The 15,712-nt window shown below is 44.9% G+C and overlaps 1 protein-coding gene across 1 annotated transcript in view; it reads left to right on the plus strand.

Moving 5' to 3' along the window:
* The first annotated feature begins 976 nt into the window (after nt 1-976).
* The window catches only part of LANCL3 (LanC like 3), a 40,443-nt gene continuing 25,707 nt past the window's right edge, over nt 977-15,712 (plus strand). The window contains exon 1 of the mRNA XM_032100905.1: nt 977-1,588. Coding sequence (XP_031956796.1) covers nt 1,043-1,588 — 546 coding nt within the window. The 5' untranslated portion in view covers nt 977-1,042. The remainder of the gene's footprint in view (nt 1,589-15,712) is intronic.

Raw genomic sequence — 15,712 nt, forward strand, 5'->3', positions numbered from 1 at the left:
GGTCCTCAATTACTGAGGCTGCATCTCCTGAGAAAGTACCAGAGATTACCAGGTGCCCATAAGTCACAGATCTTTGATTCACTTATGCTGCAGAAGTTCCCATCATCAGGGGAAGAAGCAACAACTGTGTATTTGTATCATGAAAGAATTGCTCTTAATGTCTACTTCATGATTCTCCTTCTTTTTTTCTTTTCTTTCTTTTAACTGGAATCTATTCAGTGACCTAAATTTTCTGTTCCTCATAAGCTCTGCTTGGCTCATGCATGAAGGAAAGGGGCCAAAGATGGCCTTGTGCCACCGCTGGTCTGCTGGGGACTTGCTTAGCTTCCCATGTAAATTGGCCTCGGGCTGCCCTCGTTTGGATTTGGCTCCATCCTTCAGCTTTGGCTGCAGCAGCCCTCAGGGGCCGTTCCACGGCCAGGAATAACTCTGCAGCTCTCCGGCCACCCTTCCAGCCCCTGGATCCCTCCAGCAGACCCAGCATTCATCCCTGAGCCAAACGGCAGCATCCCTGAGAGCAGCGGCGTGGGGGAGGATGGAAAACCCAATTAACCCTTTTCCCCCGAGAAAATGCAGGGGATACACAGACGGGTCGGGCAAAGGTGATGCACTGGCTTCCCTGTGTGGTGGAAGAACCCCACGGCAGGAAAAGCCGGACACCAGAACCGGGTCGGCCCTTCGAGTGGCTTAGCCCGGAGGTCCGGAGATCCGGGTCAGCCACAGCCACCCCGGGCGGCCGCCGAGAAGCGCTCACCGAGCGCAGGTGGGGCGGCGGCGGCGGGCGAGGGGCGCCGGGCGGGCACTGAACGCGCTGTGCCGGACCCGGACCGGCTCCGCGGGGCCTCCCGGCCAGCACCACCCATCGCCTCCGCCGCGGCAGCAGTGCCTCGCCCGCCCCGTCCGGCAGCCGCGGGCGGCGGGAGCGCCCCTTTCCCGCCTCTCGCTGCCTCCCCGCCCGCCTCCCCCGCGCTCCCTCCGCCCCCTCGGCCGGCAGCTCCCGCCCGCCGCTCCCCGCTGCGCAGAGCGGCCGTGCCGGCGGGGGATGGAGAGCCAGCGCTGCTTCGCCAACCGCTTCGATGACTACCCGGGCAGCCCCGCGGCGGCGCCGGACAGGGAGGCGGCGGTGCCGCTGGTGACGGCCACCATCGAGCGCATCCTGCGGGAGCTGCCGCCCCTGGGCGGCCCCCGCGGCTGCCCGGGCGGGCTGTACGGCGGCGTGGCCGGCGTGGCCTACATGCTGTACCACGTCGCGCAGTGCCCGCTGTTCGCGCCGTCGCGGGACTCGTACCTGCGGGCCGCCCGCCGCGTCGTGGACGCCTGCCTGCGCTACCAGGAGGGATGCGGCGAGGCCGACGCCGACACCCGTGCCGCCTTCCTGCTCGGTGGCGCCGGGGTGTACGCGGTGGCCGCGCTGGTCTACCGCGCCCTGGGGCTGCCCGACTACGCCCGTCCGCTGGGCAAGTTCAGGGAGCTGAGCGAGGTCTGCGCTCCGCTCTCCTTCCTCGAGTGCGGCTCCGACGAGCTGTTCGTGGGCCGCGCCGGGTACCTGTGCGCCGCGCTGGTGCTGAAGCAGCGGCTGGGCATGGAGGTAAGGGCGGGCCGGGGGCAGCGGAGCAGCCCCGGGGGCACCGGCCCTGCCGTCGGCGGGTCCCCGGGAAGCTGGGGCGGTCCCCCGCGGCGGCTTCCCGCGCTGCTGCCGGGCCGGGACGGTGCCCGCGGTGCTAGAGGGGGACGTAGCGGTGCCGCGGCCATCTGCAGCTTGCACTTTTGGGGACCAGCTGCAGGAAGAGCCCCCGGGAAGCGGGGGCTTTCCCTGGTAGCTGCTCCTCCGCAGCGCTCCTCCCCGAAATGAAAAAGATGCAGCTTTGGCCAGCGGGAGCGGGATGGGGTCCCGACTGTGGAGCGGAGCGCTGCATCCCGGGGCACGCCGAGAGCAGCAGCTGTTGGTTGCCAGGTGGTTAATTACTTGGCAGAAGCCACCCCGGGCTTTTCAAGAGTATTTCCGTAAAATGAAGTGGGTAAGAAAAGAAATAGCGTTGAGTAAAACAGAGTGAGGAACCCTGTAGTACTAAGCGGTGCTGTGCTGTAATTTGTCAGCGAGGAACCAGGTTTTGAGGGGCATTTGGTCTTGCTAACCCCAGCATTCAGACTTCCGGAAATCTGGTCATGTATTTTGGTGCTTTTCATGAAAGAGAGCAGGGGATTTTTTCCTGGAAACCTGAGATGTGGTTATGGTTCAATATAGTATTGGTTTCAGTGATTGGGACTTTACCCCTAGACATTGTCATTGTCAGTACAATTTAGCTGACAATTCAGAGCTTCCAATGATTATGGCATTACAATTATTGCAACTGATTGTGTTTGCTGTGGTGATTGTAACTAAGTAGTCAGTGTGGTATCTGACCAGACAGTTGGTAGGTTTTTTTTTTTCCCCTGTCCTCTTGTCAGGTCCAATCTGTGTTTCCTCTGTTAATCACTGATTTGCAAGTTCATATGCTTCTGGCTTTCTTCCCTCCCAGGAGAGGAAGCAACATTTATTTATAAGTAAATAAATGATGTAAAAACCAGTGGCTCTGCCCCATCCAATACTAGTCACTGCAATTGGAGTCTGAGGAAATTCGCTTAATGGAGGTCTCAGGAGGCTCGAGGGTATTCAGAGAAGCCAGGAAGAATGTTAAGTCAGTTAAATACTGTGATTGCCTTCAACTAGAATTCTTACCACGCTAAGCATTTCAAGTAGCATAGCAAGCATGCTGTTTCTTTGTATAGGATTGTCTGAAGACCATAACCATAAACATGGTTCTGTTATGTGTAACCATAGCCGAACTTTTCATTCTGGTGGCGTTTCCCATGACAGGAAAGTTTTGTAGAGACATCACAGTCCTATGTGCAGCAGTGCCTGCCTGAAGGTGGTTTCTCATGGAGAAATAAGCCATCCCTGTTGGTTCAGTTTGCACTGGGGGAGTGTGTCCAGCACCCATGTCAGTGCTTATGATGGTGTCGTGACACACCAGCAGAAGGAGGTGGCACCCTGCACTCTGCTGCTTTATTTAATGCCTTTTTCTATTTGTCTTACATCCCTGAGAGCAACTGCTGAACAGTTGGGAGAGTGAGTGCAATCACCTCTCACAGGCAGCGTGAGGAAAGGGAGAGCTCTCCTCTGTTTGCTTGCTGAAAAATCATACTAAAGGCAGCTGTAAAGAGTTAAACATCCCCACAGATAAGCACAGTTATGCACTTACAGAGGAATCTATTTAGCAGGTGGGTTAATTGCTGTTTTGCCAATAAAACATGTCCTGTAACCCCTTGCTGATGTTTTCATTGATAAGATGATGTCCTTCTATAGTATTACTTCTGTCAAATATGTCGTAATTTTAAATGCATAGTGCTAGAAATAAAGCACACTGTTAATTATTTTAAAATTCAAATTTAATTTTTTTAATTTAAAAAAATATTTTAAAAGCTTGCAATTGAAATATTTTGTTCCTTTGTGAGGAAAATTATGATTTCTAGTCTATATGTACTCAAGCTTGAGCAAAATTTGTGTCCTTTGATAAATATTCCCAGCCTAGTACAGAATTATTTTAATTAGTACATTGCCAGACCAAACCCTGCATCTTTTTACAAATGAAGAAAGGGATGCCCAGAGAGAGTGCATGTCATTTATTACCCAAGGTCAAACTGTAAGCCAGGTACATCCCAGAATAGAAGCAATATCTTGTGATTCGAACTGCTGGAAAATGCTACCTCCTGTAATTTGATTGTGCACAGCCTCACATGGCTCATTGCATCATGTTTTCTTATTTCCCACGTTTTGGTTTTTCTTTTGTTTTTTTTTTTTTGAGGACACTCTGCAAACATTTGCAGCACAAAGTGAAATCCATTCCTTACATTGAAACACAGCCGCTGCTGCCCGCATGGCTTTTTCCTCTGAAGGAGTCAAATGGTGACCTATATATGAGAAATCGCTTGTCCTTGAGAAAAGCCTTTTGAGGGAATTTTATAATTTATATCTTGGGTTTGTTTTTTGTTTAATCCAAGCAGGGACGGAAGGAGACAGCTTTATTTCAGCAAACACAAATTTAGCTCAGCTGCTGGGCCCCAATACTTCAGTGTCTTGCTAAAGAGTCCTGGCATCTTTAAGCTTCACATGTTCTTCATGAAATTAATGGACTGTCCTGAAGGATCCAGTCTATTGGATAACACTGACCTCATGTGAAGAAAGCATTTACATTCATCTGGTTTTCAGATTTTTAGGCTAATACAGCATTTTTCCCTGATGAATTAATTGGGATTTTTTGCATGAGTAAGGATTACTTCAACAGTCAAGGCTTAACAGGATTTGACTTTCATGATGCACTGTGCATTAGGAAAGATGTTTATTTTCATCCCTTCTTTAATTTCCGTTATATTGCAGTCAGTGCTTCCCAGACAGCGAAAGGTAAAATATTGTGTTGGCAGAAACAGTGTGTCATTTGTACAGGGTGCATGTACTTTAGCTGCCCTTAACTGCTGTGTTTTCACCATTCAAGGAAAAAAATTGTTTTATTCTCTCTTAAGTACATCTTTTCCTATTTCTTGTAGTGTTGGTTCATTGTGTGTCCTTGGGGAAATCTGTCAGTCCTGCTTTTAATTACCTTCACTCAGTCTCTGTTTGCTTGGGCAAACAGCAGTAAGACACTGTTAAAATGATGGTCCCATTCCTGTGTTCAGATGATATTTTACCCTCTCCTCAATTTTTTTCCGTGATGCTTCTGTCCCATTTTGTGGTTGGTGGAGCATGGTGTGCCTCGGTCGTTGCACTCCCTTCTGGCAATGTAACTGTCAGATGACAGAGGAAAAGGTACAGAAGTTCAAGTGGCTCTTTGTATCACCATCTGCTAAAGATGCTGCTGCCTTTTAGCACAGCTTGGGTTATCTTTTAATAACTGACTGTATGGATGGGCTCGACTGACTTCCACTGGCTCGGGGTTGCAGCAGCACAGACAGCAGTGGTGCCCTGTAGGAAACAGGGCAGCATTTTGCACAGCCTGGTGCTGTGGTTTCATTGGAGACCGTGGTTTCAAAAGACATTGGGGACCCTGTGAGAGACCCTTGCCTGCAGTTGCAGGGGTGACAGGCTTAACTAGCACACTGTGCCAGCAGTGTGGCCAAACCTGTTCCCTCAGGGACTGAGGCGCTGGGGAGTCTTGAGAGCCTGTAGAGGCTCTTCATGCCACAATGGTCAAGCTTTCTGTTGTCTGTGTGGCAGAGGGGCATCTCAATTTCCTTTTCCAGCCAGTGCTAGGTCATGATTTGGTGTGTGTTTCCAGTGGTGTTGTCCTGTCAGAGTGTACACAATTCTGATATTCTGTCGGGGCCTACCCAGAAAGGGCAATGGTCTTTCTAGCAGGACCTCATTCAGTGTAAGGCCCTGCTAAAAACCATTCTTACCCTGCCCGCCCTCTGTCACTGAAGCCTCTTTTGTCTTGGATCTCACAGGATTGCAAATCAAGCTGAACGAACTCCACCTGGTATGTGGAAAGCAGGAATGGCACTGCTGTGGGATGTCTGGAATCTGGATGCCAGAGCAAGGGAAGCATCAGGTGTTATTTTAAAAGGCAGTGGAACGGAGGGATGTGCAGTGTGTGGAACCTGATGGGTCCAACCTGTGTATATTTTGTAATATTCTGGGAGAGAAGATACAAATGAACGAAAGTTATTTTCTTTCAGCTCCTCAGACAATTCTAGATGATGCTATTTGTTCCTTAGAGTCTTCCCTCCAGATAGTAAGCTAGTTTTTAAAGACTATTGTAGGTTACTTTGCTCCACTTTTTTCTTTTTTTTCAATCTCTTAGGAAAAAATTCAAAAGTATGAGGGGAAGAATCTTCCTGAGCCCTGCCTGGAACATGTTCATTTGCAGCTCTTTAAAGTGGAATGTAGCTGTATTAATGCTGAACATAGTTTTTCTGAAAGACACACAAATTATAGATCTTAGCAAGGGATATCTGCAAAATACCCACAAAACTGAGGCACCTCCAAGTGCTGTAGTGCAGAATCTCTGTGTCAGGCTTTTAATCTCACCTGTGCCTGAAAGGGGAGAGTTGGCCTTTGAGGTGAGATTTCATTCCTCCCCTGTGGCCATTAAAGTCCTTTCTCTCTGTTGAAGAATTTGCCAGTTTGTCTGAAACGTTGTGGTGTTTTAAATGTCAGATATCGTGGTGCTAGCTGGGACTGTGCTGATTTCATTATTTCATTTCACACACGCCACTACACAGCCAGGAAGTCTTTTTTGCCAGGGGATTAAAATGAGTTAACAGTAAAGATAAAATCTTTTGATCCTAGCCGGCCTCTTTTAAATGTACAGTCTCCTAGTCATGATTTCCGAAACTACACACGGGGGATAAATTTTGCATTAATTGATGAATTTAAAGCAGGAGTTGAAAACTGAGTTTTTCTAAAGTAAACAGTGAAAAAGGGGAATTATTTGCATCTGGATTTTTTTTTTTTTTTTAAATGAATCTGGATAATTTGGGTCTACATTTCAGAATTTCCCTGTTTCTGTTCAGCAAGGCAATGCAAATCCTTTTTATTTTAACAGCCTTTAGACTGGGAGATTGGGACATCTTGATAATGGCTGCCTGGATTCAGTTCAACGCAGTGGACACTGAATATTCAATTGTAGAGTCAAAGTAGAAAACTGGAGGTTGAAAATGTTGACTTTCCAGTGCACTGTTTACCGGCCAGCAAAAAAGCACTGTAATACAGACTGGATCCTGCTGGAATTGGAGGTTTGATTGACACAAGTTTAGCGACGTAAGTAATGCATTCTGCTGCAGAAATACGGATTTCAACCGCTTATGGCTGAAGAGTGGTATTAAAAAGAGTTCTGTACAAAAGCAGTGCTGCATCTCTGTACCTCTTTTTGCTGTCGGAAGAACGTTTGTCTATGCAGCAGCTTCTTTCTGCTGAAAAAGCAGCCCAAGCAGTAATACTGATGATATAATAAGAGATTTTAACAGAAAAAAGACATGTACTTATGCAGAGGCATCTCTTGTATCCAGAATAGGTTTCTACTCTCCCATCCTTCTCCTAACTCCTTTAAATTTCATATGCCAGCATTTAACTCTTAAACTTTGTCAGTTCAGTCACCTTGCTCATCAACCCCATGGAGAACTTTGAGGTCACCCTTTGGAGTTTGTCGGTGCTGCTCAGAAGCAGAGATGTTCAAGGCAGTGTGCCTGCCCGCTGCTGTGCTGCCTCTGGCTTGAAGGTGAGACCTGCAGGACAAAACACAGGAACTGGGATGAGGGCATGTTTGTGGAAAGGTGCTGGGCACTTGTTTGGACCTGTGGTGTCTGGTGACTGAATCTCTGGAAGCATCTGGAGTCACCAGTGTTTGAAGCAGAGACGCAGGGGATTTCTCCAGCAGAGAGGTGCAGGGTTGGGCTGGGAGCTGCTGTTTTTCACAGCATTCGTTACGTGGGGTCACTTTGGTGGCACAGGTTTCTTAAATCTATTGCCTTGGGTTTTCAGATTTTTGTATGTTGTGTTTTATGCGTACACCAAAGAACTTTATTACAATACTGTGTTTCCACAGGCAGCAATATTTGACATTGATGTTTTCCCTCATGATTTTTTGGCCTGGTGCTTACACAGGACCAAAAGCCACAGTTAACTGTGCTAACTCACAGGTAGCACTGGATGACACAGCAGAAAGGAGGAATGTGCATGTCAAACATGCATATGTGATGGAGTGTGTGGAGGCAGAGACAGGCAGGCATGGGGAAAAAAGACATTTGACCAAGGCTGAACAGAGAGGCAAAGAAAGAGACAATTAAAAATTATTTTAAAAGCAAAAGAATTAGTTGCTGGCAAAAATAGAAAAATGGAAAGTTGCAGAAAGGTAGCAGAATTCAAGGATGAAGGGAAAAAGGCAAGAAATAACATAGACCCCGGAGCGGGGCAGATTTAAAACTAAAATCAGATTCTTTGACAGACTGGTAGAGATCTGATGGCCAATGTACTCAATTTAGAAGAAGGTAAAAGTTCAGCAGAACAGTAAATACAGAGAGAAGAGGACAGGCAGAGGAGTAAGCTACATTTTGCTGAGGAAAATTACTATTTTTGTCTGCTTATTTTTTGTTTGTCACTCTTCTGTCCCTGTATTCTCTTTGCATATGCTCATACATTTACAGAAATAGCTGTCATCACATTCAGTGCTTACAAATCAGAGCACAGCCTTATGTGTTATATTCCATATTTTCTTTAAGGAATAACTGAGACTACTGATGTCTGGGAGCAAATAGAGGCTTTTTAATGAAAATTGCTGTACTTCTGACACTGACATTTTCCTGTTACGTGCATATAGTACTATAAATTAGTGTGTAACCTAAACAGTAATGCTGTTAGTAAACTTTACTTTGGTACCAGGCTAAAGAAGCAGGAATATGAAAGAATGAGGAAGAAAAGAGCAGCAGGCTAACAACAATTACACTGTAAAAGCATAACATCCTCAGCACTTTACAGCACTGAAATGGAGGGATAAAAGTAAACTGCAAGTTCCTCTGTAGCCATTTAATATACATTGTTAGAACATTAGATTTTTACATAAAGAAGTAGGACAGCTATGCATCACAGCTGGCAGGGTGCAAATGTGGAAAAGATCCTCTTCTTTTGTCTCGCCTTCGTTAAATCAATAGGTCCCACTTTACTCTGTTAATTCAGCTGGACAGTCTTAAAATCAACCTACAGCCCCAGTGGCAGGCTGTGTAAAGATTGCAGAGCAGGTCCTCAGCCTTGCCTCTGAGCAGTGTTGAAGCTCTGTAGAGAGGATCAGGGAGCCAGTCAAAATGGGCAAGTCCCATGGTCCTGCTGTCACCCAACTTCTCTATTCCACCCCCTTTTTAAAAAAAATTAGAATTCAATATATGCAATCAGGTCACTATTTTTGATCAGATGATCTGTCAAAATATGTCTTTGTCTGTGTCTGTCATGGCAGGGAGTTCTTTGACCATTGACAAGCATGAGATTAAGCACCGAGTGATGTTGTGTAACCTTCTGTCCACTCCATTACAGCAGAGCTCAGGGACAATACCCTGTCAAAACGTTATTTCTTATCTGTGTTGTAGGATTATTCTCAATTGACAGTGAGCTGGAGTACCAAGGCAAAATAATTCAAATAACTGTTTCATTTTAGGTAAACATGATCAAAAAGTATCTTAATAGCAGTCCAAGCTGTGGCTGAGTCATTTGGTGTTTCTCAGCTCAATATATTTTGATGTCTGAGAGAAGAACCATAAATCTATTTTTGCAGTACATCAGCATTCCTGAATTCTTCATTTTATTGGCTTAGTATCTCTTGTTGAAAAACAGTGGATCATGAGTGAGATGGAGTGGATGTCTGATAGCACTGAATTATCTGGGAGAAGAAAAAATGTGGCAGATAAATACACCTTCTATCTGTCCAAGGCATTTAGTTATTTTGTGTGGCTAATCTTTTTCTTCGCAGGATGCTTCCAATCCCTCGTTGGTACAATGTTAACGTGATTGAGGGTTATAAATTGGGGATGTGCTGGTCCTATTTAGATTTCAGCATCAAGGAAATGAAGGCTGCTCTTAAAAATGTGTGGGCCTGGGGCTAGAAGCAGCACAGGACAAAGCAGCCCTGTGGTGGTGGGTGGGTGCAGAATTGGAGAATGGTAATTATTGCTTATCCGTACTGGTGTTGTTCTGTAGTTTGTCTGCTCAGTCCTGACCACCAGATAATATCCCTACCACAATCAAAGAGCTGACAAGGACCTTGAGGGGTAATTCAGGCTGCCATTTAGCCCACAGGAAGATGTACCTGTGCCTGTCATTCCTGGCAGCCGCTCTCTAACCTGCTCTTCATACCCCCAGTCAGTGATGAGGGATATGCAGCCTGCCCTGGATGTCTGACACACTGCTTTTTTAGAAAGTCCAGCCTAATGGCTAATCTGAATCTTGCTTTTAAGCCTGGTTTTCTTTGTCCTCTCCATTGAAAATAGCAAAAAAATTTTTTTCTCTGTGCAGAAGCTCTTTATATATTTCAAGACTGTGATTATTTTTACTCTTATTTTTTCTTCTCTAAACAATCCTAATCCTTCCAGTCTTCCCATGTGTGTCATGTTTTCTACATCTCTGGTCATTCCCACTGCACTCTGCCAGTCTCCCTCCAGCCTTTCCTGAAGAGTGCCAGAAGTTGGACACATGGTTCTGGCAAAGACCTTTCTAGTTTAACAAAGAGACAACTCTCTTCCTTCAGGCCTTTTTTCCATATACACAGCTCAGTAAGGTGTTTGCATCTCACACCAGCGTGACACTGACTCATGTCACCTCCTGCTCATGACCTGCTATTATCCAGCACCCTTTTAATGGGCTGCAGCTCATGGACAGGTATTCTTTAGGAAAAGTCTCTGAAAAAGTGAAGTAGGTAGGGGTCATGTAGAGACAGGGAATCATTGAACTCTGTGCTGTGATATGCAAGATGAGAAGCTTCTTCAACTGAAGGAGCTTTGTGTCATTAATGCCAACTAGAGAATCTCTTTTCCTTTGTTCCCTGAATAAAGCTGGGAATGTGTCATTCTACGTTGTAACACGAGGTGTGCCATTACATATCCAGGGGACATCTGTGAAGTGATAGAGTTCTTTTGTGGAAGTAGCCTTGGAACAATATATTTGAGAGGGCTGTATTAAGTCAATTATTTTGTCCACGTTAGAAATCAAGGAGTAAGTGAAATCTGAAGTGTGTGGAGGTTAAATTTAGTCTGTTCTTGTGATTTACTTTAGTTGCTAATGTAAAGATAAAGCTCAGGGTTGTCTCTTGTTCTTGCCATCTGTGGAATGGCTAATGCTATACTAGCTTTAGTATTCTAGGACTAAGCCAGTGATTAAGTAGTCAAAATTCCACTTACAATAACAATGGACTGCAAGATACACATTCCACATGGAGCTGTTTAAATTTGATCCGAGCTAAGTCAGTCAAATATGAACTTGGGGAAAAGTCTTAGCAGTAGAACAGAAAAAGAAACTTGTTCAGGCTCTTTAAATAAATATTGGTTTGTTTGGTTTTGGTCTTGCAGAGCTAAATTCATCATGAGCTTTCTTATTCCAGGCTGCCATTTTCATCCATATATGTTTTTTATTATGGCATCAAAAATGCCTGGAAATAATGCCCATTTAACTGCTACACATCCAGGAGACAAAATGTAGACAGAGTTGTAGTATGAATGCACTTGTCCTATTTTAATTTTATTCTTTAAGCACTGTGGGACTGCTAACTTATCTTGGTAAAACAAATATTTTTAGGTAAATTAAAAAAAAAGTAACACACAGGTAAGCTGAGTCAAACTTGGACTTGAATCTAAATGTCTCTAAATTAATAAAATCCACACCATCTATCTGAACAGTGGATTAGCATGCTCAGATTTGGATTTGGCTCAGTTGTAGAGTCAAAGCATAGCCATGGTTGGAAGGGACTTCTGGAGATGTTCTGGTCCAGCCCCCTGTTCAGAGCAGGGTCTGCCAGAACAGGTTGCCCAGGGTTGTGTCCCCTTGGTTTTGAATATCTCTACTCCATGCCTTTCCTAGGCAACCTGTTCCTGTACTTGGGCAGTCTCACAGTAAAAAAGCTTCTTTTTATATTTAAGTAGAATTTTCTGTCAGTGGGCACTGCTAGGAAGATCCTGGCTCTGTCTCCTCTGCTCTCCCCTATCGGGTGTTTATACACATCCATGAAATCTCCAGAGAGCCTTCTCTTCTCCGGGCTGAGCAATCCCTGACGCAGTGCATAGAAAGCACACAGTCATTCCTGCTCCATTTGCTTTCCCCAAAAGCAGGCTCACAATGCCATTCCACTTCCTCTGACTTCCTCTAGTACCTTGAATGGGTGAAGGATTGCAATTTCTTTTCCTTGCACTTGCAAGCATGGAAGGGCCTAAAGTCTAGAAGGGTCAAAAGGACCCACTCAGCACCATGGTCCCCTTGTCAGTCTGCTGTATAAAGGAAGGGCAGAATCTTCTCTTAGCACCTAAATATTAAGGTTTGATAAAATTGTTCTGGTTCTGGCAGGCAATTGGGAAGGTTGTGGATCTGAAAAGTTTTAGTGTAACGATTTCTTTTTTCCCTACAAAAACAAAGCTGGTTTAGTGGATGCTGCAGCTCAAACGCTTCTCAAGGGCCTTGCAGCCCTGCAGCACTGAGTGTCTGCTAGTGAAAATGCCTGGATGATTGGAGGAGGTAGACCATGTCCCCACCATTGAAAGAAAACAGGAAATACCCTGAAAGTGCCTATGCCCCTACACTGTTTGCCAGTGGAGGAGGAGAATTCCCTTTCCTATGTGATGTATGAGCAGCCAAGGATGCATCAGGAGAAAAAGGCAAAACCTTTTTCTGAAAGCTGAGTTACAGGCAAAGGAATGATAAAACATTCTTTCCGGTGTCTGCAGATGGCCAGGACATCCCTCAAGCATGAGGGCTATGAGGGAGGTTCTTTCCTGTCATTATTTTTATGGAATTTCTTTCAGATTCTGCATGACAGACATCAGAGGACTTCAGTGTCCTTCTGGGCCCTTGAAGTGAAGCTGCTTTACTCCAAGGGCATCAGAATATTAAGCACACAAAATAGGGTATGAAAGGCATATGGTAAAGAGCTTTAAATCATGTATTTTGACTTAACAAGCTTGCCTTGGAAAACACAGTTTGTGATCTGTAAGTCCAGAAATAGCTGTGTGGGGCCCTCCTGTCTCACTTTGCTCAGTTCCTCCTGTGGGGCTGCAGAGAACAGTCATGTAAAATGACAAATCCTGCAAAAGAAAGGATGGCATTGAGTGCTCCCAGGGCACCATGTGTCATCTGTAACATGAGGTAGTAGTAATTCCTGTTAGTTAATTACATGCAGCTAATGGCCAAATGCTGTGAATATTTCTTTATTACTGTTAGAAGTGGTGTGATTTTTCTCATGGCTGTTTTTCTTCCTCCTTGCTGTCTGAGGTTAGAACTCTTACAATAATCTGAACTGTGTGTTCTGACACTCTTTTTCCCAAACTCAGCTTGGTTTACACCCAGTCACAACTGAGAATAAGTAGCATAAAGGGAAGATTGATAAAGGTTTCCTAATTTTATTACAGTACCAAATGGCAATCTTTTAACTCAGAGAAAAGTACAGATAGTAATCCCATTACTTACCAAGTAGGCTACGTTTTAAAGAGCAGTATTCCACACTTCTTCAAATAAATCCCGTGACTCTTACTGTGCCCTTGAAATGTGGCAGTATTGAATTATAAGTGACTGTCTGTATTTGAAATATGACTTGGATTGTATTTGGAGTTGTGGGCATATTTCCAGGCAATGCTAATGGCACTGTATGCCACTGGAAACTCTTTTGTCTTTTGCTTCAGAACCATCTTGTCGAGGTGCCCTGGAGTATCTGGGAGCTACATACAGAACATCAGGATTTTTACTACATCAGTCTGCTACCACAGTCTAAGGATAGAGTAAAATTCAGATGACTCAGAGGACTTGATCACCTTCATCTGGTTTTCCTGCATTATGCTGTCAGCATTCTTCCTGTAGCTTAAGTTGATATTTCTATTCAGTGGCTTATTGGCATGGCACAAATTGCAGATCATCACATAGAGTAAAAGTGACATGATGCCAGCATGGAGTTCTCTAGAATTCCCTCCGCTTGAAGGCAGTGCTGGTGCTTCTTTAAAGTGACTAATTTATGCCTTAGTTAGCCTGTGAATGATGCTTTTGTGTCGCTTACCTCATTTAACTAATTTCACAGGTAGCCACATTGTTCCTCAGCAGCAAATACTTAGACATATTTCCAGGTGTCACATGCCTCATAAAGATCTGCATAGTAGAACTGTGCATATAAAGCAGCATGACATAAAGAAGTCTTCTGAGACAACCAAGATCACGTGTTGTAAACAACAGAATCATAAAATTAGTGCCTGATGAAAGAGCAGTAGCCAATACCTTGTTTACATTTGAATAGGTCTTTTGATGCAGTGTCAAAGATAATTTCTTTGAAAACTTAATTCATTCTGGCTTGGATGGGGATATTGGGGATTTGGAATTGGCTGAAAGACCGCAAGCAAAGCTAATCATAAGTACTAATAAGGGACTGATGTAGCAACCAGCCTTATTTATTATCTTCATTAATGATCCAGAGGAGGCAGATATCTGGATAAGAATTGCTTTGGCATTTAAGCTGAAGCAAGTGCCAGACACTATGCACAGGCAGAGGGAAAGTATGAAAACAGCTCAAGAGATTAAAAAATGAGTTAAAATAAGGCTTATTCTTATTTTTTAGTGTAAGCACATGTATCTGGGAAGAAATATCTGTAATACTTATCCTGTATGCTGGGAAGAAACTGAGGTTCAAGTAAGCTGGACATGACAGGGCCTGAGTACATCAGAGTTCAACACTGACTTTAATATAAATTCTTACGTTCCTTTGCTTTTGTTCTCCAAGGGAATGAACAGCTAATACCAGTGAAAAGCCATAACCAGTTCTCATTATCACAACGTGGCAACAAGGTCAATGAAATTTGGGCTCCCTACAGGGCTGTACCATCTAACAGAGATACTATGTATTCACTCTCTGGGATTCCTCAGACCTTTCCATTGCCTGAAACTCACCCAGGATGCTAAGATACCAAAAGTTTTGCAGTCAAAACTTTCCCGGGCTGGTGACTAAGGTTGAATTTGCTTGAATGGCCAAGGCACCTGATTTATGCCCTGGAAATCTTTTGGGCATCTTTTGATAGGTGTGCAGATCCTGAGAGTGCTGTGTTGTGGGTCACATAAGCCATGCCAAAATTCATAAGCCACCAGCTACATTACTCACCATCTGTGGAGCTCTGGTACAGATTTATAGTGCTCTCTTTTCTCCATGGTGTTTATGCAACTCCTTCCAGTCTTCCCACAGGTAGTGGCAGTTTGCACTCCATCTCACCTGCCATAACTCATCTCTACATCCTCCAAACGAGGTTGTAAAGCTGCAGCTGGGGAGCACATCCCACCTAGCTCATCCCTCCCATTTTGCTGGAAGTGCTCTTCTCACAGAGCCCCAAGGGTCTGACCTGCTGCGGAGTAAAAGCAAATTTGGCGTCTTTTCCCAGTAGCAAGGGCAGAATGTGTTCACCTGTTGTCACCCTTACAGGTTTTAAGACCAAATGGGCTCTGAGCAAATTACAGTACAAGTGGGGGTCTTCCTTTTTATATGCAATAACCTTGAGATTTCATCACAGACCTGGTAATTCAAATTCACCTCCCTTCTTTTTCTGATACAGTGCAGTGGTTTAAGCTGATGCCTCTAAGCGGGATGTGCTGGTGGCTAGAGCAAGTGTCTCTTATTGTGCCTCTGATTGAAATTACTCCCATCTAATACTCAAAACATTCTGCGCAGCAAGGCCTGGAGGGAAGTGCCCCAAACTGTGTCTTTGTCGCCTGAAGTGACAGCATGGGAAGAAGCTGTTGCTGCATGGCAGAGGCACGGTAACTGCACAACAGGTTTAAGTAACAGTTTTCAAACTGTTTCACACACAGCACAGCAAGGACAGTTGGATGCTTCCACGTGATTGCAGTCAGGAGCACTAGTGTATAAACAAATGTTTCTCCTTCAAGATTTGTTTCCAGTGCTCCATCTGGTTTAATGTCTTGTACCAGTGCTAGATGACTCACCTACACAAATGTCTGTGGAAA

The sequence above is a fragment of the Corvus moneduloides genome, chromosome 2 (genome assembly GCF_009650955.1).
Source record: "Corvus moneduloides isolate bCorMon1 chromosome 2, bCorMon1.pri, whole genome shotgun sequence".
In the NCBI taxonomy this organism is placed as follows: Eukaryota; Metazoa; Chordata; class Aves; order Passeriformes; family Corvidae; genus Corvus; species Corvus moneduloides.